The sequence below is a fragment of the Bos taurus genome, chromosome 1, assembly GCF_002263795.3.
Source record: "Bos taurus isolate L1 Dominette 01449 registration number 42190680 breed Hereford chromosome 1, ARS-UCD2.0, whole genome shotgun sequence".
Taxonomy (NCBI): domain Eukaryota; kingdom Metazoa; phylum Chordata; class Mammalia; order Artiodactyla; family Bovidae; genus Bos; species Bos taurus.
Genome location: NC_037328.1, coordinates 81,564,335 through 81,587,874, shown reverse-complemented (window position 1 = coordinate 81,587,874; position 23,540 = coordinate 81,564,335). Strand labels below are relative to the sequence as shown.

Genomic DNA, 23,540 nt, shown 5'->3' with positions numbered 1-23,540 from the left:
TGTTTCCCTTTTTGGTACACATTTTTGTTACAAAGCTGTTATTGGACTCTTATATAATTCTGCATCCTGCTTTGATTTTCCTTAACATGTAAAAATGCTTATGATGCATACAATAGTACATATTATAAACATTCTTTTTTTATGGCTTTATAAATCTGTACCATGGGGTAGCATAGTCAAGGCTTACATAAAGAACACAGTCATCCTACTTTATTTACATGCTACACCTAATGGTTGTTGATGCCCTGGCACTTTCACATGTGATGGATATGTTGCTTGTGGATTGTCTGCAGCACCAGATGCCTCTGTTCCGGAAGAAAATGGTGTGGGAAATCCTTCATCAGCAGTTGCTGTGAGAATGCCCCGCCCCGCCTCTCCAGCTGCTGGTGGTTCTTTCATGGACGGACGTTTCCATATACCTCATGCATTGTGGGTTAAGAAGTCCCTGCATCACCTCTGTTCTCTCACAGGTACTGAGCTGTCAGAAGTGCATGAAGGCCTCTCTCTGCACCCTGGTCCTGACTTGGTGTGCAGCGGGCTACTTGGAACCCTGTTTATAAGGCTGTGCCTGCTCAGAGCCCTGGACTATCAACCCACACAAGAACATATGCTAATTAATACTTTTTTTTTTTTTTTGAGATTTTTTTTTTCCCTATGAACGTGGGAAGTGCAGAATTTATTTTATGATTTTTCTTTGTGTTTGTTCACGTATATTCATTCACTCATTTGCAAACATGATGGGCAGTGGCTGTTTTCTGCTGTTCTTTTTAAAGTTAACTCTAAATTACTTGTTTGAACTATTTATTTCTGAAAGGAATGTTGATCAAGCTGCCGTTCCCTGCTAAAGATCCTGAGGGAAGTCAGTGGGGGGAGGAAAGAAGAGTTAATTAACCTCTACCGGCTAGACAGTAACTGCCGACTTGAAGCAGAAGGTCTTCTTTCTTTTGAGGCTTGACAGTGCCAGGAGAGGCGCCGTGGTGTAGGGCTCTGGTTGCCTTTCAGAGGAAGTCCACACTACAGCATTGACATGGTGTCGTGGAAAAGTGGAACTATGGCCCAGGAACTCTGGCTATCTAAGTGTCTTCAGAAGAATATTGGAGTCATCCTAAAGAGACTTCCCTTTCTGGAAATGAGGTGACTTGGCTACTCTTAAAACTGGATTTGAAGTAACTGTAAACCCTAAATCTTCATTTTGATCCCAAATCTGGTTGTATATTAACCTCAGATATGTAAGGGCTGGCCTGAGCTGTTGATTTCAAAGATACTATTCAATTTAAAGCTGTTTTTTCTCAACGTTTTTTTTTTTTCCTTTATATGAAGTTGAAATTAAGTTTTATACTCATTAGCATTTACATCTCCCCATTCCACCCCTACGGATTTCTGTGCGAGAAAATTTAGTACTTGGTTCAGAGGTTGCCAGTTCTACAGTAATCTATTTTGCATATGAAAGTTTGTATTTAACTGTTTTGTTCATTAAAAACCTTACAGTGGTTATGCATATTTAATTTCAGGAAATTTAGAGTTGGTCAGAACATATTTTGCAAAATCTAGTGCCTAGTGTTGCTTTTTTGATGTAATAAAAGGTTGTCTGGCAGAACCTGGAAAGTATACGCTGAAATGATTTCTAACCCTTTCCCTACTTCCCACATTTGACCTAGTTCACAAAAGGAAGAGGTCAAACCGGAAAAATTGGGTGCCAGTTGTCGCAGAGGCAGACTCTTGCAGGTCGTTTACCCTGAGATGTGTAAAAGTCTTGGTATAGGACGTGGGGCCGGTGGTACGGATTGAAACTGCTGTGCCTACCTGGTGGTCAAACTAGAGGATGTGTGCTTAGGGGATGATGAAAGAGGAAGCCAGTTGGGCTGTCTCTCTCAAGCTGTGGCTGTTCAGAGAAACCTTCTTGCAGCCTCCATTCCTTTCCTGAGGCTGCTGGAACTGTGTCAGTGAGAATTAGGATCAGGCAGCTGACACAGCGAAAAAAGGCCAGGGAGGTACTGGGTGAGCAATACGCTGAACACTTGGTTCCCACTTGACACTAGTAGGTTTCACCTGGGAATTTAGAGCCTTGGTTAAGATTTGCTCCATGTGGGGTAAATCCTGTTAGGAATGGCAGCCCAAATGAGTGATGCTGGGGGCTAATGTATTTGTATTACAAGTATTTGGAGTGGCTTCTTAGAGCAATATTCACTGATATTTCCATTAATATGATTCTTGAGGATAGCTCTTAATCTCCCAGGACATAAAGAAATTGATGAGAACAGAGTCAAGTTGAAGAATGCCATTCTACTTAACCCTGAGTTTCTGAATTTAATAGGAGATACCACAAGCCATGCCCCTCTAGACACTGACATTTCTCTCAGTATGGAAACTTGTAGGTAATAGAATTCTGTTATTTTCTTTTCTTTTTTGGCTGCACCGTGCATTATGTGGTACCTTACTTAGTTCCCCAACCACGGATCAAATCTGTATCCCCTGCGTTGCAAGTGTGGAGTTTTAACTATTGGACTCCAGGGAAGTCCTGGGAATAATATCTAAACAGTTTGAGGAAAGCAGCCAGCTAATTATCAGTACCACATTATTAGCATTAAAATCAGTGAGATGGATATATATGTGTGTGTGTGTGTGTGTGTGTGTGTATTTATTTATTTATTCCAGCAGCTTGGGGGTCTGAAAGAAAGGTGGAGTGAAACATTGTTTTTGTTTTGGCATGCCATGTGGCTTGCAGGATCTTAGTTTCCCAACCAGGGGTTGAATCCGTGCCCCCTGCAGTGGAAGCATGGAATTATAATCACTGGATCACCAGGGAATTCCCACGGTTGTTCTTTTTTTAGTAGGCAGTCTCTCCTAAAGATTAATAAACAAGGGAAAAAAACAACCACTGGTGAACAAATGTCTTTGACCTTTGACCTAAAAGGAGAGTGGGGACATGTGGAAGATGTTTGGAAAGCCCCATATTCTACCTCAATTACCTGAGGATATTAGAGCTCATCTTTCTGTCCTCAGATCCTAAGCACAATGTGGGGGAAGCCATGTTGAATGGTGGATGTTTGCCTGCACTGTGAGGAGTTATTTTGTGCTCAGACCAAGGTGTGGGTGCAGGGAGAATGTATCCTTGGAGTTACACTGAACCTCAGATACAAATAAATACGATGGAGAAATTTAGGTTTGTAATAACCTTAGTACTATAGTTAAGCTACTGTTTAAACTGGCTTTTGTGAACTAGTTGGGAACTTAATCTCTTTAGGATAGTTTAAGAAAAGCGCTGCTGCTGCTGCTGCTGCTGCTAAGTCGCTTCAGTCTTGTCCGACTCTGTGTGACCCCATAGATGGCAGCCCACCAGGCTCCCCCGTCCCTGGGATTCTCCAGGCAAGAACACTGGAGTGGGTTGCCATTTCCTTCTCCAATGCATGAAAGTGAAAAGTGAAAGTGAAGTCGCTCAGTCGTGTCCGACTCTTAGCGACCCCATGGACTGCAGCCTACCAGGCTCCTCCGTCCATGGGATTTTCTAGGCAAAAGTACTGGAGTGGGGCGCCATTGCCTTCTCTGAAGAAAAGCTCTAGGTACCCAGTATTCAAACGGATTTTTGGTACTTGTTTGTAAGTTGGGGATCTATGTGGCAGTATTGCTTTGATTTTTTAAAAATTTACCTAATATATACAAGAAGGGTTTGGGTGTTTGAAATATGTTCTGACTTTATCTGTTTATCAATAAGTTCATCTCATTAATTCAGTGAGTTTCAAAATATTTTGATTGCAACCCATAGCAATAAATGTATTTTATATTGTGACCAATACACACATGCATATATTTTGTGTGGTTATATATGGACACAAAAGTTTTATAAAAAATATTATCTTTACTACATGATAGTTTTCTTTTTTATTAGTTTGTTAATTTATTTTTTGCTGCACTGGGTCTTTGTTGCTGTGCATAAGTTGCAGCAAGTGGGGACTACTCTCGAGCTGTCGCGCACGGGCTTCTCATTGTGGTGGCTTCTCTTGTAGAGCATAGGCTCTAAGGCATGTGGGCTTCAGTAGTTGTCACGTGGGCTCCACAGTGAGGGATCTTCCTGGACCAGGGGTCCAACGCATGTCCCCTACATTAGCAGTCAGATTCTTGACCAGTAGACAACCAGGGAAGTCCCTGATAGTTTTCTTTAAAAATTAAAAAAAAACAAAACTTTTTTTAATGTGGGTTGTATCTATCACATTGATTTCTCAATCCATTAGTGAATAGAAATCCAGTTTGAAAAACACTGCTGTAAAATGAACTGACAGCAAGATGCAAATTATATTTAAAACTATAAAGCTTGAGACCACAAAAAATACGAAAAATATGGGGTAGTTTTGAGATGAATCCATCTAAATCTAGGGAAACAGGCTAGTTTTCAGACTCTCAGTGGAAATATGTGGTGTAAGCAATCCTTGTTCGTCCAAGTTTTTACATTGGAATTCATAAAATACTTTTCAGTAGACGTCCTATTGAGTCTATGTAGGTTGTTAAACAAAGGTTCTATGGCTCAGTGAATGAGTGTGCCATATCTTTTTCTCCTGGGGATGCAGAGCAAATGTAACAAAGTAAGATCTTAACCTAGTGTGTCTGAAAACTTAGACATTGATCCTTCTCTGTGTGACACTTGTGGAACTCTCTTGTGGAATACAGTTTGGCAACTGCCAGAGAAGCGACGTAGAGTTCTTGGAATCACATGCTTCAGATGTGCACCCAGTACCCCATCTCCCCATTGCACCCCCCAGCCCCATGCCCCTACCAAGCACCCAAGTTTGTGTGTGCTTCCTTAAGGGCATGTGGTGATCATAGTCTGTGGTACCACTTACAGTTTTCTTTATCTGTCATAGGTGTTCATAGTAGAAAAATAAGCTGCTGATAAAAGGTAAAGAATAAGAGTTCTGCAAACTCACCACCCAGAGTGAGTAACTCTTAACATCTGGTGTATATAACATTTGGTATATACTCCTTCATGTTTGTATGAATAAATGTGTGTTGAACACGCTTGTGCAAGTAGATTTTTTTTGGTTGTTAACAAATACGGAATCATACTATATACGTGGCTATATAACCCCCTTTCCATAGTTGCTGTGTAGTGTTCCAGTAAATGGTTATAACATAATCTATTTAATTGGTATTGTTAGATATACCATCTTGCAGTGTTTTGATTATTCTCTAAAGAGAAATTCTTTGAATTCTAAATTAAAATTGCATATATTTTTTAAAAAATCAGAGATAAAAATTACCCATTGGTATTTTGACTTTTTTTCTAGCATAGGCTGATAACTTGTATCTGCATTGATTTTAATTTTGTAATATTTTTTATTGTGTAGGTCTGGCTAAGTTCATTCTGAGGGATTTCATGTCTCATTTTAGTGGACAATTTTATCTTTTTTCAACTGGTTTACAAAAAAAAATTTATTATGAAAATTTTAAGACACAATCATCACCACTTTTCAGCAGTTAATAAAATGTGTGGCTAATCTTGATTTACTTTTTTTTTTCCCATGGAAGGGGGAGGGTCTTTAAAGCAAACATGTCTTTCTACCAAAATACTGATGTCTCCCTAACATATAATAACTTAAAAAAAACCTTTGTAATTTTCACATCTAACAAAATTAGTAAGAATTTGCTAATAGCATTAATAGTTCATATTCAAGTTTCCCTGATGATTAAAACTGTTTCATTATATTCTTCTAATCAGGACATATAGTTGGATGAATGTGACCTCCCCAAAACATTTGTCCACATCCTTATTCTGGGAACCTGTGAATATTACCTTCTGTAGCAAAAGATGTGATTAAAGATCTTGAGAAAAAGAGTTTATCCTGGATTGTCTGAATAGACCCTAAGTGCAATCACTTGCCTTATAGGAAAGAAGTAGGCAGTTTTGAGATGAATAAGGGAGGCATTGAAATGGGCCTTGGCGGTGTTCATTTTTATACCTATTTTTAGGTGTAAACAAAATCTAGAAAAAGATACCTGAGACTTAATGGTTGGCTGGACAGGCTATGTTGTTTTCTAATTTATAAACTTGTGTTTGGAGTGTTTTTTTGTTTTTTTTTTAAAAGAAGAAACAGTAACACTACAGAACAGAGACTGGAGTGGTGCTCCTGCAAGCCTAGGAAGCCTGGAGCCACCACAGCGGGAAGAGCCTTCAGAGGGAACCTGGCCCTGATGACACCTTCACTTCAGACTTCTGGCTCCAAAACTGAGAGAATCAATTTCTGCTGTTTAATCATCCATCAAATCTTTGGTAGTTAGAGCAGTCTCAGAGCACTAATATGGGATCCAGTAAAAAGTACACATTGCCGTTGGTTATTCTCTCTCTTGAGTCTTTTTCAGTCAGTAGTAATCCCTTTCCTTGTGCTGTTAGTTATTAGAGAAACTGAGTGTTTCTGTGGAAAATTCCACTTCTAGATTTGGCTTATAGCGCCTTGGTGGTGGTTAACGGTTTCCTCTGTCTCTTGTATTTCATATCAACTGGTAGGCTTGATCTAGAGGCTTGATCAGCTTCAGGTTGAATTTATTTCGCAAGGGTCCTTCATTATTTGTCTTACTGTCTTGCATCACATGCATCCACTTACTGGTGCTAAGGTCTCTAATTCAGGCTATAAGAGTGCCTATTCATCTTTCTCCTCTTGGTCTTAAGTTTTTTTTAAACATAATTGATGCTCTTTTATTAACAGGTACAAAATGGTGATTTTCTAATTCTGACATCCCTCTATGGTTAATTACTTTGAATTCTTCTATAAAGTAAAATCTAATCAGCTAATTTGGTTACCCTGAAATGTACTTCATCTAGGAAAAATATGGTTTTAAAACATTTCTTTATTAATATAAAATATTAGCTATATTCCCTGTGCTATACAATGTATCTATTCATTAGGTTGTCTTTTTTTTTTTTAAGGCTTTTTTGTTGTTATTGATGGTTTCCTTTGCTGTTTTTAATGTTTTAAGTTTAGTTAGATCCTATTTGTTTATTTTTGCTTTTGTTTCCTTTGCTTTAGGAGGCAGATCCAAAATAACGTTGGCTCTGTTTTATGTCCAAGAGTGTTCTGTCTATATTTTCTTTTAGGAGTTTATGGTTTCTAGTTTTACATGTAGGGCTTGAGTTAATTTTTAGTTTATTTTTATATATCATTTGAGAAAATGTTCTAATTTCATGCTTTTACATACAACTGTCCAGTTTTCTCAGCACCACTTATTGAAGAGATCATCTTTTCTCCATTGTGTATTCTTGCCTCCTTTGTTGTAAACTAACTATAGGTGTGTAGATTTATTTCTGGGCTCTTTTTGTTCCACTGATCTATGTGTCTGTTGTATCAATACATTCCCTGGTAGCTCAGATGGTAAAGAATCTGCCTGCAGTGCAGGAGACCTGGGTTTGATTCCTGGGTTGGGAAGATCCTCTAGAGAAGGGAATGGCAACCCACTCCAGTATTCTTGCCTGGAAAATCCTATGGACAGAGGAACCTGGTGGGCTGTAATCCATGAGGTCACAAAGAGTCAGACATGACTGAGTGACTAACAACTTGATTACTGTAGCTTTGTGTATAGTCTGAAGTCAAGGAGCAAGATACCTCTGACTCTGTTCTTCCTTTTCAAGATTGGTAGGGATTGCACTGAATCCATGGATTGTCTTGGATACTATGGTCATTTTGACAATACAGTAAGTCCACTGCATACGAACCTTCAAGTGCGAGCTTTCGAAGTTGTGAACATGGGTTCTCGGCCATCAGGCGTGAGTGAGATTGCAGCTTGCCCTCCACCGTCTATTGCTGACCGGCCCTCAGCTCTACTGTCTCCCGCCTCCTCCCTGTCCTCCAGTCTTGACTGTTTACTCAGTGCCAGCTCCTGTGTGCCAGCTGTTGTACTGCACTACTGTACTTTTCAAGGTACTGTACTGTCAGATTAAAAAGGTTTAGTTTTGTATTTTTATGTACATTTTGTTTAAAACTTCTGACGTTTTTGGAGGGGGTGGGGTGGACTGCACAGCCTGTTGGATCTTAGTTCCCTGACCAGGGATCGAACCCAAGCCCCAGCAGTGATGGTGTCAAGTCTTAACCACTGGACCACCAGGGAATTCCCCAAAACGTCTAACTTCTCCCTTTGTTCATCCATTCTTCTCCTTTGATCATCTTTGGTAGGGCCATGTCATGTGGCTGGCTACAGAACCCCGAGGAGCCCTGGGCTAGTGGTGGCTCTTGGGCAGAGCCGGGTTTAGCAGGGTTGGTTGCAGAGTCAGTGTTCCTAAATATCGTGCTGGCTGGTGGGTGGAGCCAGTCCCTTGGCTTGTTTTGGGTTCTGGGGTGTCTCAGGGCTAGTGCTGACCCACTAGGGTGCAGGATTGGATTCTAGAGTAGCTGGCTGAGTAGTCCATGGTGTCTCAGAGGTGGTGTTGGCCATCTGATGGAAAGGGCTAGTGCTTGGGCCTCCTGGGCCTGTGCTCCCTGCTGGTGTGTTGTCTCGTTCCTGACAAGGCAGGCTGTGGGGCCCTGTGGTTCTGATCCTGCCGTCCACCCACTGGTGGTGGGGTCAGGATCCCAGAGATACTGTGCTGGTGCCCACCCACCAGGGCATGAAACTGGATCCTGGAGTTAGTGTTGGCCCACTGGTGGGCAGAGCTGGGTCCCGTGTCTCTGCCTGCAGGGTCTTGAGTCTCGTACCTGTGTACTGGGTGTCCGGGGCCAGGTCCTGGGTCCTCTGGTGGACAGGGCTGTGTCCAGGGGCAACTGTGGGCTAAGGGGGTCTTAAGGCAGCCTGGCTGCCCGTGGGTGGGGCTGTGTCCCCACCTGGCTAGTCACTTGACCTGAAGTGTCCCAGTACTTGTGTCTACAGACTGGTGGGCGGGGGTGGGGCTGGCTCCTGAGGCTGATAAGCTAGAATGAGGATTCCAAAATGGCACTTGCCAGCACCAGTGACCCCATGGTAGAAGGCACATGCAAAGACGGCTGCTGCCAGTGTCTGTCCCCAGGGTGAGCTGCCGTTGCTCCTGGCGTCTCCAGGAGACTCCAGGTTCAGCAGATGGGTGTGACCCAGGCTCCTTTTTAGATTACTGCTTCTGCCCTGGGTCTTGGAGCGTGTGATTTTGTGTGTGCCCTTCAAGAGTGTAGAGCTCCCCAAAGTAAGCCCCACTAACCTTCAGTGCCAGACATCCTGGGGGCTCATCTCAGTGTACCAGTGTTGTTGAGCTTGATGTGGGGCTCAGACCTCTTGCTCCTTGGGGAGAACCTCTGCAGTTGTAATTAACCTCCCATTTGTGCATCACCTGCCCAGGGGTATGGGTCTTGATATATTGCAGCTCTGCTCCTCCTGTCTCGTGGTTCCTTCCTTGTATCCTTAGTTGTAAATCTTTTCTGCTAGACTTCTGGTTCTTGTCATTCATAATTGCTCTGTAAATTGTAATTTTGCAGTGCCGGTGAGAGGAGGTGAGCCCAGTCTTCCTAGTCCTCCTTGGCCAAGCCCTATGATGTTTTGATTCATTTTATTCTCTTTGATGTTCAAATTACCCCATTTTAAGTTACAGTGTCCCTTTGACAGAACCCCACAAGTCTGATTTTGAACACTTCCTGCTTAATTGGTATGATAAAGGCCCATCTTACACATTTCCTGTCCTAGACCTGGAGCTGGCCATTTAGTAAAGGGTTTATTTTAGTGAGAAATTTTAGAGATCAGAATTTGGGCACTATTAATGCTGATTATCATTGGATTATTGGTCTTTCTAGGCCTTTACAACAGATTAGGGAATACTTGTTTTACTGATTTTAAGTTCATATTAAGATTTTAAGGTTTTTTATTTTACATTGTAACATTAAAAGTTTTGTTAACATCAACATAATTATTCATTTTACCCTGTGAAATACAATAATTCAAAACATTAATACCAGGATAACAAATAATAAGGCCACTAAATACAATTTGTTTCCTTTGTAATTCTTTTTAAACAATATTCCACTAGAGAATCACAGTGAAAATCACTCTAATTTTTAAGATCACTTGACAGTTTTCTCCTGAGGGATTATGCCATCAAGTTGATACACAGTTGGATTTATTTGCTTTTGCTGTTTATGGATTTGCTTCTTGCTTATGTTTTAAAATTATGTAAGATGTAAACATTAGTCCAAGAGCAAAAGTGTGGAATAAAGAACGTTCAGTTTTGCCTTTCTCTTTCTCTATGTAGATAATTTTATTTTAGCTTCTAACTGTCCCCTTTTAGGGGGAAAAATACATATACATACATACATACACACACACACACATATTTCTTTTTTAACACTAAAAATAGCATATTAAAACTACTTAGGCTTCTTGATTTTTTAAAAAAATTTATTCCTGATGTTACTCCTCATTCTTCTGCTCCTTTTACAACTTCCTAATAATCCATTGTTTGAGGGTGCTATGGTTCATTACTGGTCCCCTCACGATGGATGTTGAGGCTCTCAGTCTGCTACACGTAATGCTGCATTGCATGTGCCTTGTTCATGTCACTTTCTGTTTCTGCTAACACGTCATCTTTGGGATAGCTTCCTAGAAGTGGGACTGCTGGGACAAATATCTAACATATGTAGTTTGCCAAATTTTCCTCCCCAGGAGTAGCATCATTTTATATCACGCAAAGCCTAAAATATTTACTCTTACTGTTGATAGAAAAGGGTTGTCAACCCCTGCCTGACAGCATTACACTCCTTAGCGTCCAGCCACTGTCTGGAGAGCATGGAAAGGGCAATGGGCTGGGCCAGGAGCGGCAGAGGCCACTTCAGCTCCCGTCCCTTTGGCCAGAACTCAGCCTCACGTACCGCTTGGGTAAAGCGGGACACAGTCCGGGTGGGGCTCAGTAAAGGGGACGGGTTTCTGCTGGCTGCTAGCACAGCGCTCCTGGTAGCAGCTTTTGTTGTGTTTATGACTCTTCATTCTCCCCTCCCCACCCCCGCCGCCCCCCAACAGTGTCCTCATATACATTTCACACGTTTGATCTTTGTTAACAAAATATGTATTTTGGAACTTTATGATGATAACTATTTTGCTTCCTCTCCAAGGATAATTTTTGGTATTTAAATTCAGTTTTAAATGGAGTTGTAATTCAGCTCTAAATTTATATTTACAACAACTTAAATATTTAATTGGTTTCATTGCTCACATCTAGTTTAAACATGAGTTTTATTTGGCTTCATTTTTAGTTAGAAACATTTTCATATACTTATTTACAAGAGAAATACAGAGTACTCTTATCTGAATCCTTGCATATAGGAATTCTTCTGAAGTTTTCACACATGGAGAACTTGACTGGGTATAAAAATTCTTGAGTCATGGCCCTTTTTCTCCTCAAAACTTGCTCTCTGGCTTTTGGTAGTGGAACAGAGATATATGAAACTAGCTTTATTTCTGTTTGTTGTTTTGTAAGTAACTTTTTGGGAGGGAAGGGGGTCTGTATCCAATTAGAATTTTAGTTCTATCCAAAAGATATGCCAAATCTAGATCTTTAGTTTTTGCATGGTTGTATTAAGAGGTTAGTTTGTTGCTATAACAAAGGCCATATTAACAGTGGCTTAAGAAAGATCAGATTTTCTGTCTCACGTACATGATTATGAGAACTTTCCTTGGCACTTGGCTTTTGTGTCTTGAGATGCTGTCCCAGCTCCAGCATGGCTCTCACCTCCACATCTGCATCCATCCAGTGGGAAGGGGAAGTGGTGGTGCATCTTGGAGATGGCAAATATGCATTTTCCTGTCGTTTTAAAAAGTGATTCTGTCAAACTAGACCATGCTGTGTATTGAAGGTTTCCCATTCTAATTCTGTAAAGCTTATAATTATTGTTGATTTCCCTTGCTTTTTGGTGTTCAGTTGTTTTTGTTGAGTCTGTTTTATTCTTTCTTGATGTTTAATGAGAAATAGAGGCCATTTTTGACTTGGAAGTCTATTCTTATACATCAGTTAGAATCAGAGACTTTGTTGTGTTCAAACATTTATTTTAGATGAGGAGACAGGCCTCCAAGAGGCTATGAGGTGTACAAAGTTATGTAGCTAGTGTACTGGGCAAGCAGGGAGCAAATATCTGGGCCTGGGCTCTCTTTCTCCTGATGAGAAGGTGAGACCTGTAAAGATCAGGTACAAGGTAAGGGGCACCCATTTCTGCTTCAGTCTGCCCCAGAGCAGAGCCGAGCTGCACCCTAGTTAGCTTTCTTCACAGCCTCTTGCTCTGTTTGCTGAGCAAGGCCTACCATGCTAATCGGCAGTTGCTGTGGCTTTCGAGGGCGTAGGATGAAGGAGCTGGGGGCTGTATTCCTTCACATGATTTTTCAGAGCTGAGAAAGCAAGTCCTAGAGATGAAGGATGACTGAAGGAAGTGAGAGAAGGGAGGGCAAGGCAGCTGTCTCCAGGCATTAGGGGGCTGTCCTAAGCAATGTGGAGCAGGTTCGGCACGTGATGGTTGTAGGGTGAGATTTCCTACCAGGAGAAGACAGATCTACGAAGCTAGGCTGTGTGGCGACGTAACTGTCTGCCTTAGAAGTCATGGTTCCCCTCACTGGTGGGTGACTGAGCACTGCAAAGAGTTTAAAGGACACTACTCCTTATTAGGAAAGTGGATCAAATTACCCCAATAGTCCTTTCCCAGTACTGCTGTGCTGTGAATGTAGAGTTGAGAATAGGTTTTGCCAGATTCAGTGAGGGTGACTGGAAGTAGTTTTATGGCTGTTGGAGGGTCAGGGACATTCAGGAGTCACAGAAGTCAGGCAATCTTTCATATTGGAAATGGTTGAACTGGGATAGGGATCAGATTGAGTTTGGTTTTATGGAGTTTGCCCTGATCATCAGAAGTTTTTGGAGGCAAATGGGGATATTCTTCACTGTTTATTGTCAGCCACATCCCAGAGAGAAGATTAGATCCTAAAATGGGAGCAAACCAAGGACCCTGGATCCCTGCTTTTACAAGAGAATACCAGAAGGATCAAGGTCAAGTTAGAATATTGTTTTGTTCCATGAGATTTCAATCCTTGCCGGCCACATCAGTCAGAACAAGAGCACTCGTTGCTTCTAGAAAGACAGTGACTTTATGTGGCTGATGTGAACTAGAAGAGAAAATTAACTCGCATATGGTAAAGTCTCAAGTTTTTAATTCACCAACACTTTAAGGGGAATGTAGAGAGGAAATAAAAGGCAGCAACTGACAGTAAACATCAGGGGACTCAGTGGCAGTGTTGTTAAATATTAGCAGGTCAAAGAAATCTCCATTAGGCTTTAAGACAGTGAAAGATTTCCATGCATGTACAGTTTAGGTTCTGGGCTTCTCGCATCATCGTTCACATGAATGTCCCTCCCCAGGGTGCATGAATAAGACTATGCCAAATGCTTTCCATACTCCTTAAGTCCTTACCCAACCTCTGTCTACTCAGTCACCGAGTCATTTACATCCTAGTTGATGCCAGGTTATCCGCTTTCCCTGCTTCCCTTAGAAGTCCAGTGTTTCCACCCTTGCTTCCTGTCCTGTCAAAATGCCTTGTCTATAGCATATCATTTCCTTTGTTGAAACCTCTCCAAACATCTAACTATTCTACTGATCCTTTTTCCTATATTCTTAAGCTCTCCCTCTGTGCTGGAGTCCTCTTCTAATTTGCAAACAGCCTCTGCCATCCTTCCTTTCCATGGCTCCGTGTTGGAGGAAGCGAGATTCTCCAGAGAGAATAGGCAGAGTAGGAGAGAAGCTGAGCAGGATGGAAGGGATGTTCAGGCCTACACACCCCATCTCCTGAAATCCGTAACACGGGGCTTCTGTGGAGGGGTGGGGTGAAGCAAGTACCTTGTCCTTTCCGTTGCCAGGCATGTTGTCTCTCTTCTTTTCCCTCACACAAAAATAAGCTCTTTGCCTGGCCAGGCTTAAAAGTTTCTTTAAGATAGGAGTTGGCCTTACATAGTTACTACACAGTCAGTATCCAGCCCTCTAGTCCTGTGGTTCTCAAACTTCAGTGCACACTGGAGTCACCCAGAGAGCTCCCTGAAACACCCACTGTCCACCCTCAGAATTTCTGGCTCAAGGTGGACCCCGAGAGTCTGCATTTCCAAGTTCCCAGGTGAGACTGATGCTGCTGGCCTGAGGAGCACAGTCTGACCACCACTGACCTCGTGTAGCTGCTCCCTGAGACAGGCCCGGAGAAGCCGGCCTCCCCAGTGCAGTTTCCCTGGCCTGACGGCACATGCGCCCCCCCCCCCCCCCCCCCGTTTCCCCACAGTCCCCTCAGGCAGGACTCAGCTGATGCCTAGGGGTGGGCGATACTTAGTAAAATAAGAGACTGAGACACCAGGATCTGGTTAGCTGGATATATTTCTTTTTTTTTGTTTTTGTTTTTGTCACAGAACACTGTTTGCAGTAGAGGAAACTGGCATTGCAGTCTGGTGGTAAAATGGCTTGTTCACATAAACCAGTACATGTTCATCCTTTAGCGCAAAAAGCCCTAATGGCGCGTACCCTATTGAAATTCAGGACATCTCCAATATTTTCTCTCTCTGTTTTTCTTTGTCATCTATTTTTTTTTTTTTAATAAACAATTTCAAGGTTTGTCCAAAAGAAGGCCATATAGGTTCTTGGCTAGCGGAAGACAATTCAGAACAGTTGTTGCACACTTGGACTGTCACCTTCTCCAGGCTGGCAGTTGATTTTTTTTTTCCAACTCATTTTTATTAAAAAAATAAAAAAATGCTCCAACTATCAGTTTTACAAAATCTCTAAGGGAAACACAAGAGCAAGGTGCTGAGGTAAAAAACACCTGAGGTAGCTTTTTTTGTGTGTTTTTCTCGTTAAAAAAATCTGTAAATTTAACGCCCTGGGCCAACGACCTCGTGTAAATTGCTATTTTCCTCCATACTTTTTTTAAAAAGAAAGAAATCATTTCGCTGAATATTGATGGCTTATACACCAAAATGTAAAAAGACAAAATACATTCTTTCTTTGTGGAATTTTTCTTTTGTTTGGTTGGTTGGTTTGATGGGTTCCTGTTTTCCTCTTCCAAAATGCTAGGACAAGTACCATTGACTCTTGTTCTTTTGAGTAACCAAGTGTAAGTTGAGGCTGGTTTGTGTGTTTCGCTTTTGTTCCTTTGTGTGATGTGATACTCAGAGCACTGCTTTGCCTGGGGGGTGCGTAGATATGGGAATTGAGACAGAGGGATGAGGGAATTAAAAAGAATGGGGATGGAGAAGACAGGGAGGGAGAGGGGACGGGGGGAGAGATAAACAGAGAGAGACAGAATTATATAGCAGTATGCAAAAACCAGTTTAAAACCTGTGAAGCAAAGAGAAATGGGTGTGAGAGTTAGGGATGAAGAGAGACAGAGTTTCCTCTTCAGTGAGACGGTATCCCTTCTGTTGACATACACAGGTGATCCAGAACTGCTGTGAGTGTCCTTTCAGTGAGATTTCCCTCCAGGTGAATTTTGTGTGGGTGGCCTTGAAGTTCCTTACTAAACCATTAGACCTCCCAAAGGATGACTTTATTCTTTAAAGTCTAGAAAAGCCTGCTTTCTCTTGAAAAAGAAAAAAGAATTAATAATTGATTTTAAAAAATTGGAGTTAGTTGAGTTATTTGATATATTATTTCTAAAATATATTAACGCCGCAGGCACCCTGTGTAACCCACAGGCCACATATCTTAACATCTTTCCCTTCTAATATGTACATACATGTACAGAGACAATTTTCCACAAAAGAAAAGGGTGTGAATTTTGCTTTGATTTGAACGCGTTCACCTATGTTAGTTCAACTAAAAGGGATAGCGTGGTGGGCGTTGAGATCCGAGTGGATGGTGAAGTGGATGGCTGCGAAGCCTGCAGAGGCCCCGGGGGAGGCGGGAGGCTGGGCCTCGACACAGTGCCCTCCCGCCTCCCTTCCTGCCCCCCGGATCCTCAGGGCCTCTGCAGAGCCCCTGGCGCCTCCGCAGACTTCTCATTCCTCAGGATGGTCTTTGGTTTGCTCCCGATCTGGCTGGCTGTGTTTGGTCTCATTCTGTCAGGTGTTGGAAGGGCTACATTCATCCGTTGTTTGCTGGTGCCTGTGGGAGCCTCACTTGCTGCGCTGTGAGGCGACTCCCTGAGGATATTTCTGCTCCTGCTGCTTCACCTGCTGTACAATTTCCCTGATCTTGCGCTGTGCAGTCTGCAGCAAGGGAGAGGAAGGGGATGGGGGGAGAAAAGGAACCCAGATCTGAGGACAGGCAGAGGGGAGTGGGGGAGTGGGCTTGGGACTTGGGGGGAGGAGGTGGTAACCTCAGAGAAGTGTCATCTGGACTCTATTTCAGTAAAATGGCAGAGTTCCCCACCCCTACTCCAAGGCTGCTAGGTGGAAGGTAAGAAAATGGGATCCCAGGAACCACAACCAGGGCATCAGTGACTCAGGACCCTGCAGAGGTCAGACAGCATCGTCTCTCCCAGCTACACTCACTCCAGTGTCCAATGCTGCCCCCCCAACATCCCCCCCGCCTTCCTAGAGTGTGGTATATAGTGGGGATATGACAGTCAGTGGCATGGGGAGAAAGTGAGAAACTGGCCCAGATACTAACTCCACCCTGAACAAGTGGAGAAAACACATGAACCCACACCTGCCCCCTCACCCACCCCGGTGCTCCTTTTGCAAGGAGAGCCCTGCCATTGAGACCTGTGCCCAGGGCTGGGAGGGGACAGCCACAGGGGTGGCGTGGCCGGGCTCTGACTGTAGGGAGTCTCAGGGTGCCTGTGGGTCATGGGGCTGCAGCAGCATCACAGGGCCTGGCAAAGCATGGCGTTGGGAACGTGGGCTAACAACCCAGACACACCTGCCGTGTCAGTGGAGACCGCCTCTGCTCCTTCAGGATTGGGACTGGACGGCTTTATCCCACCCCCACCCCATCCATAACAAAGCATTAGAAAGAACCAGGTCACGTGATGCTGAGGGGCTGGCCCTTCTGCCTGGACGAGCAGCAGCTGTGTGGAGCTCTGAGTCCTAATGAGGGGTGTCGTGCAGCAGAGGAGAGGAAAGAGAAACACGGGTCTCCTGGGATGAGTGTTTAACCTGTAATAGTGTCATTGTGGCACCCAGGCTGGTCCTCAGGGTCCAAGGGTGACCTTGGACTTCCTGGTAAGTGACTCCAGGCAGGGAAAGGCTGTGACTGAGGCCTGGTCAGGAGGATGAGGGAACGCAAGAGCTCGCAGTCCAGCATTTGAGAGGCTGAACTGTACTCGCTTGATTCCAAAGCTCTGCGCCCTTCCTCAGCCTGCTCTAGCAGAGCTAGGAGAGCAGCAGTAAGCTGAGGAGTGGTCGCCCCTGCCCCGTTCCATCTGTGCATGGGGGTCAGGGCAGGGGCGTGCGCAGGGCCTGGGGCCACCCGACAGGTCACCAAGAGCTTAGAGACTTGAAAAGAGATTAGCAGGAGAGACTGGACGCTCACAGCACAGGTACCTGACTGGCAAAGAAATGCCCGATAATTCTGACAATCACTTCCTCATTTTCATCTGGTGTTTGGTCACGAGGCACGATGACTTCTGCACTGGTTAAGTTCTGCAGTTCATTCACCTGTGGAGGAAGACGTGTGACTCACTTCATTGCAGTCTCCAAGGCATGTCCGAGGACCTGGGTGGAACTCTGCTCCCTACTCTTTCCCGCTGCTGTGTGTGTGGGTTTACAGGGGCAGGAGGTGGCTCCCTGTCTTCACTTCCCAGCGTGTAGCCTAGATGCAGCGTGTCTGGACTCAGGACCCTGGTTTCTCGGGGTCTGGCTCAGCACTGTGGATCTGAGGCCCTCAGCTTGGGATGATGCAGATTACATTTTTGTCCCAGGAGAGTCAGGGGTGCCAGTCTGAGGGAAGTCAGGCCAGGAGATGAAGCCAGCTCAGAGCACACTCACGGTTTTGCCGCCCTTGCCGATCACACGGCCGGCTGTAGAGGAGGGCACTCGGATGTGGGCTTCCAGCTTCACCTCCTCTTTGGGGTTAAAGAAGTTTTCTTCTTTTAGTTTCCCAAAGATCCGCCCCTGGGCCTGAGAGAGCAAGACATGTCAACCTGCTTTAGCAGCACTGCTGTGGGAACTGGTGAGTCCAAGGCATGGCACAACCCCGGCCCCATGCTCACCAGGGCCCGCTCTGCTGGCTCAGACCCGGTGGGCACATGCCTTCCACACCCAACAAGTGCACCCTGCAGACATGCATAGACACTCCTGTGTCTTCAGGTTTGCACACGATCGCACAGGGAGCTTTCTGTGTGCAGGGACAGGGTGGAACTACCTGTAGTCTTTGTATCCTGAGCACCTATAAATATTTGCTTGAATGAATTTGTTCAGGGAATTGTTAACTTCCTCCCACCCATAGTATGTTCATAAGTCTGTTATTAAAGGATGGAGGCAAGGGTGGTGGTGACAGGATTTGCTTTCTGATACCTAACTCCAGAGGTAGTGTAGCCAAGAGCTTATTGTTCTGGTTAAAATTTGAAGAACTTAAAAAGTATTTATTTATTTAATGGCTGCACTGCTCAGCATATGAGATTTGTTTCCTGACCAGGGGTCAAACCTGTGCCCCATGCAGTGGTAACACAGAGTCTTAACCATTGGACTGCCAGGGAAACCCCTAAAAGGATTTAAAAAAAAAAACTGAGATAGAACTTACATAACCTAAAATTCTGCCCTTTCAAGTGTACACTCCAGTGGTTTTTAGGACGTTCATTACGTTGTGCAACCACCACCACTATTCAGAATGTTTCTATCCCATTCCCCCAGATAAAACTCGTGCCTATTGGCAGACAGTCCCAGTTCCTCCTCTCTAGTCCCTGGCAACCATTAAAGTACTTCTATCTGCACGGATTTGCCTTTTCTGATGTTTCACATAAATGGAATATACCATATGTGGCCCGCTGTGTCTTCCTTCTCTCACTGGATGGAATGTTTTCTAGGCTCACCTATGATGTAGTGCGCATCAGAATTTCACTCTTTTCATGGCTGACTGATATCCTATTACGTCGTTATACCACATTTTGTTTATCCATTATGAGTTGAAGGACTATTGTTCTTGAACATTTATACATGTGTTAATTTTTTTCTCAGACACATTTTAAATATTTTTAATATGAATTATATTTTATAAATATGTTTCTTTTAGAAAACTCAATTTGTAATTTTTCTAGGGGTGAAAAGGTAAAAACAAAATACTGCAGGAGAAGGGAGACAGCTGAGAGAGTAGTAACAGAAGGACTTGAGCTCACCTCCTCTCACGAAAACACCAAAATCACAACCAACTGCTGAACAACCATCAACAAAAAGACTGGAACCTTTCCAAAAAGATAATCTGCATCCGAAAACAAAGAAGCCACAACAAGATGGCAGGAAGGGTGCTGTCACGATATAACCAAATCCCATACCCACCAGGCCACCCACAAACTGGAAACTCATTATACTGCAGAGGTTCTCCCAGAGGAGTGAGAGTTCTGAGCCCCACGCCAGGCTCCCCAGATGGGCGTCTGGCATCCTGAGGAGGAGTCTCGAGAGCATTTGGCTTTGAAGGGCCAGAGGCACTTGAGTGCAGGAGCTCCACAGGACTGAGGGAAGCAGAGACTCCACTCTTGGAGGGTGCACACGAGGCTTCATGTGCCCTGGGACCCAAGGCAAAGCAGTGACTCCACAGGAGCCCCAGTTAGACCTACCTGTAGGTTTTGGAGAGTCTCCTGGAGAGGCAGGGATTGGCTGTGGCCCACTGTGGGGCAAGGACACTGGTAGTGGAGGCCCCAGGGAATATTCCTCAATGTGAGCTCTCCTGGAGGTCACCATTTGGTACTGAGACCTGGCCGCACCCAATAGCCTGCAAGCTCCAGTGCTTCAGGCCAACCAACAGGCTGGGAACACAGCCTCAGCAATCAACCGACACAATGCCTAAAGCTGTCCTGAGTCCACAGGCACCTCAAGACATGCCCTTTGACATGGCCCTGCCCACAAGAGGGACAAGAGCCAGCCCCATCCCCCAGCTGGCAGGCACCAGTCACTACCACCAGGAAGCCTGTACAAACCCCTGAACCAACCTCACCCGTCAGGGGGCAGACATGAGAAGCAAGAACTACAATCCAGCAGCCTACAGAAGGGAGACCACAAATACACAATGAGACAGCAGAGAAGTATGTTCCAGAAGAAGGAACAAGATAAAACCCAAGAACAACAACTAAATGAAATCGAGACAGGCAATCTACCTGAAGGTAGAGAAGACTCTCCACATGGACATCACCACATGGTCAATACCGAAATCAGATTGATAGTATTCTTTGTAGCCAAAGGTGGAGAAACTATATACAGTCAGCAAAAACAAACTGACTGTGGCTCAGATCCTGAACGTATTGCCAAGTTCAGACTTAAATTGAAGAAAGTAGGGAAAACCACCAGACCATTCAGGTAACTAAATCAGATCCCTTGTGACTATACGGTGTAAATGAGAAATAGATTCAAGAGATTAGATCTGATAGAGTGCCTGAAGAACTATGGACAGAGGTTCATAACATTGTACAGGAGGCAGGGATCAAGACCATCCCCAAGAAAAAGAAGTGCAAAAAGGCAAAATGGTTGTCTGAGGAGGACTTAAAAATAGCTGTGAAAAGAAGAGAAGTGAAAGGCAAAGGAGAAAAGGAAAGATATACCCATTTGAATGCAGAGTTCCAAAGAATAGCAAGGAGAGATAAGAAAGCCTTCCTCAGTAATCAGTGCAAATAAATAGAGGAAAACAACAGAATGAGAAAGACTAGAGATCTCTTCAAGAAAATCAGAGATACCAAGGGAACATTTCATGCAAAGATTGGCTCGATAAAGGACAGAAATGGTATGGACCTAACAGAAGCAGAAGATATTAAGAAGAGGTGGCAGGAATACACAGAAGAACTATACGAAAAAGATCTTCATGACCCAGATAACCACAATGATGTGATCACTCACCTAGAGCCAGATAGCCTGGAATGTGAAGTCAAGTGGGCCTTAGGAAGCATCACTATGAACAAAGCTAGTGGAGGTGATAGAATTCCAGTTGAGCTATTTCAAACCCTAAAAGATGATGCTGTGAAAGTGCTGCACTCAATATGCCAGCAAATTTGGAAAATTCAACAGTGGCTACAGGACTGGAAAAGGTCAATTTTCATTCCAATCCCTAAGAAAGGCAATGCCAAAGAATGCTCAAACTACCACACAATTGCCCTCATCTCACACACTAGTAAAGTAATGCTCAAAATTCTCCAAGCAAGGCTTCAACAGTATGAGAACTGTGAACTTCCAAATGTTCAAGCTGGATTTAGAAAAGGCAGAGGAACCAGAGATCAAATTGTCAACATCCGTTGGATCATTAAAAAAGCGAGAGAGTTCCAGAAAAACATCTATTTCTGCTTCATTGTCTATGCCAAAGCCTTTGACTGTGTGGATCACAACAAACTGTGGAAAATTCTGAAAGAGATGGGAATACCAGACTGCCTGACCTGCCTCCTGAGAAATCTGTATGCAGATCAAGAAGCAACAGTTAGACTTGGACATGGAACAACAGACTGGTTCCAAATTGGGAAAGGAGTACATCAAGGCTGTATATTGTCACCCTGCTTATTTAACTTATATGCAGAGTACATCATGAGAAACGCTGGACTGGATGAAGCACAGCTGGAATCAAGATTGCTGGGAGGAATATCAATAACCTCATATGCAGATGACACTACACTCATGGCAGAAAGTGAAGAACTAAAGAGTCTCTTGATGAAAGTGAAAGAGAAGATTGAAAAAGTTGGCTTAAAACTCAACATTCAGAAAACTAAGATCATGGCATCTGGTCTGATCATTTTATGGCAAATAGATGGGGAGATAATGGAAATAGTGACAGGCTTTATTTTGAGGGGCTCCAAAATCACTGCAGATGGTGACTGCAGCCATGAAATTAAAAGACACTTTCTCCTTGGAAGAAAAGTTATGACCAACTTAGACAGCATATTAAAAAGCAGAGACATTACTTTGCCAACAAAGGTCCATTTAGTCAAAGCTTTGGTTTTTCCAGTGGTCATGTATGGATGTGAGGCCTGGACTATAAAAAAAAGCTGAGCACCAAAGAATTGATTCTTTTGAACTGTGGTGTTGGAGAAGACTCTTGAGAGTCCCTTGGACTGCAAGGAGATCCAGCCAGTCCATCCTAAAGGAAATCAGTCCTGAATATTCATTGGAAGGACTGATGCTGAAGAATGAATAAGTGAGTTGGGAGACTGGTGAAAATCACACTGTGGAACAGAATAAAGAATGAAAAGAAATGAGCAAGCCTAAGAGACCTCTGAGGCAACGCTAAGTGTACCAGCATTCACTTTATAGGGGTTCTAGAAGAAGATGAGAGAGAGAAAGGGCCTGAGAAAATGAAGTGATGAAAGGGAAAAACCTACAACAAAGGATAGCCAGCAAGGCTCTCATTCAGAATCAATGAATAAGTCAAAAGCTTTACAGATAAGCAAAAGCTAAAAGAATTCACTACTTTATAACAAATGCTAAAGGAACTTCTTTAGGTGGAAAAGCCCACAACTAGAAACAAGAAAATTATGAATGGGCAAGTTCACCAGTAAAGACAAACATAGAGTAAAGGTGGGAAACCATTCATACACAAATACAGCATCAAAAGCAGTCATCACGAGGAGAGCACAAATGCAGGACATTGGAAAGGCATTTGAAATTAGATCAGCAACTTTATTAAACAGTGTTGTGTATATAAAGACTGCTATGTAAAAACCAAAAAATCTATAATAGATACACAAAAAAGAAAAAGCAGTCCAAACGCAACACTAAAGATAGTCATCAATTGTGAGAGAACAAAAGAGGAAGGGAAGAAAAAAGACTTACAGAAACAAACCCGAAACAATTAACAAAATGGCAATAAGAACATACATATTGATAATTACCTTAAATGTAGAAGGATTAAATGCTCCAACCAAAAGTGATGCACATACACACACACACACAGTGGGATGTTACTCAGCCCATTTACAAAAGAATAAATACCACTGGCAGTAACATGGATGGACCTAGAGATGATCATATTAAGTGAAGTAAACCAGAGACAAATATATGATATCACTTATATGTGGAATCTAAAAAAGTGATACAAGTAAACTTATTTACAAAACAAGGAAACAGGCTCACGGACAACAAACATGGTTACCAAGGGAGGAATTAGGGGTGGGGAGATAAATTAGGAGTTTGGGATTATCATATGTCAACAAAGACCTACTGTATAGCACAAGGAACTCTGCTCAACATTATGTAATAACCTACGTGGGAAAACCACCTGAGAAAGAATGGATACATGCATGTGTGTAACTGAACACCTGAGACTAACACAGCATTGGAAAACTGTCCTCCAGTATGAAATAAAGGAACGCACGCCTCCACACACTTCCAACAAGCTGCTGTTTCCCCTCACACCCTGTGTTTATGCTCCATCTTCAAAACCATGGCCAAGGGATCAGAGATGTTCCTGCGGGGGTGCTATCTGAACTGGGCACTAACAGTCCACTTTTCACAGGAGAGAAGGGAA

The 23,540-nt window shown here is 43.4% G+C and overlaps 2 protein-coding genes across 6 annotated transcripts in view; one reads left to right on the top strand and one right to left on the bottom strand.

The window, feature by feature from the left end:
* Positions 1-1,597, top strand: part of SENP2 (SUMO specific peptidase 2) — a 35,035-nt gene extending 33,438 nt beyond the window's left edge. For 2 of the 4 annotated variants that reach the window (XM_059885927.1, XM_015471928.3), the window contains exon 17: positions 471-1,597. In XM_059885927.1, coding sequence (XP_059741910.1) covers positions 471-560 — 90 coding nt within the window. In that variant the 3' untranslated portion in view covers positions 561-1,597. Of the gene's footprint in view, positions 1-293 lie in introns of all 4 variants that reach the window. The other 2 variants (XM_059885929.1, NM_001191360.2) reach the window with 2 other exon arrangements.
* A 12,712-nt stretch (positions 1,598-14,309) lies between these two features.
* IGF2BP2 (insulin like growth factor 2 mRNA binding protein 2) overlaps positions 14,310-23,540 on the bottom strand; it is a 171,492-nt gene continuing 162,261 nt past the window's right edge. The window contains exons 13-15 of one of the 2 annotated variants that reach the window (XM_005201476.5): positions 17,876-18,007; positions 17,432-17,545; positions 14,310-16,153 (exon numbers count right to left, since the gene is read on the bottom strand). In XM_005201476.5, the coding sequence (XP_005201533.1) occupies positions 16,061-16,153; positions 17,432-17,545; positions 17,876-18,007 (339 nt within the window). In that variant the 3' untranslated portion in view covers positions 14,310-16,060. The remainder of the gene's footprint in view (positions 16,154-17,431; positions 17,546-17,875; positions 18,008-23,540) is intronic. The other variant, NM_001192504.2, reaches the window with a different exon arrangement.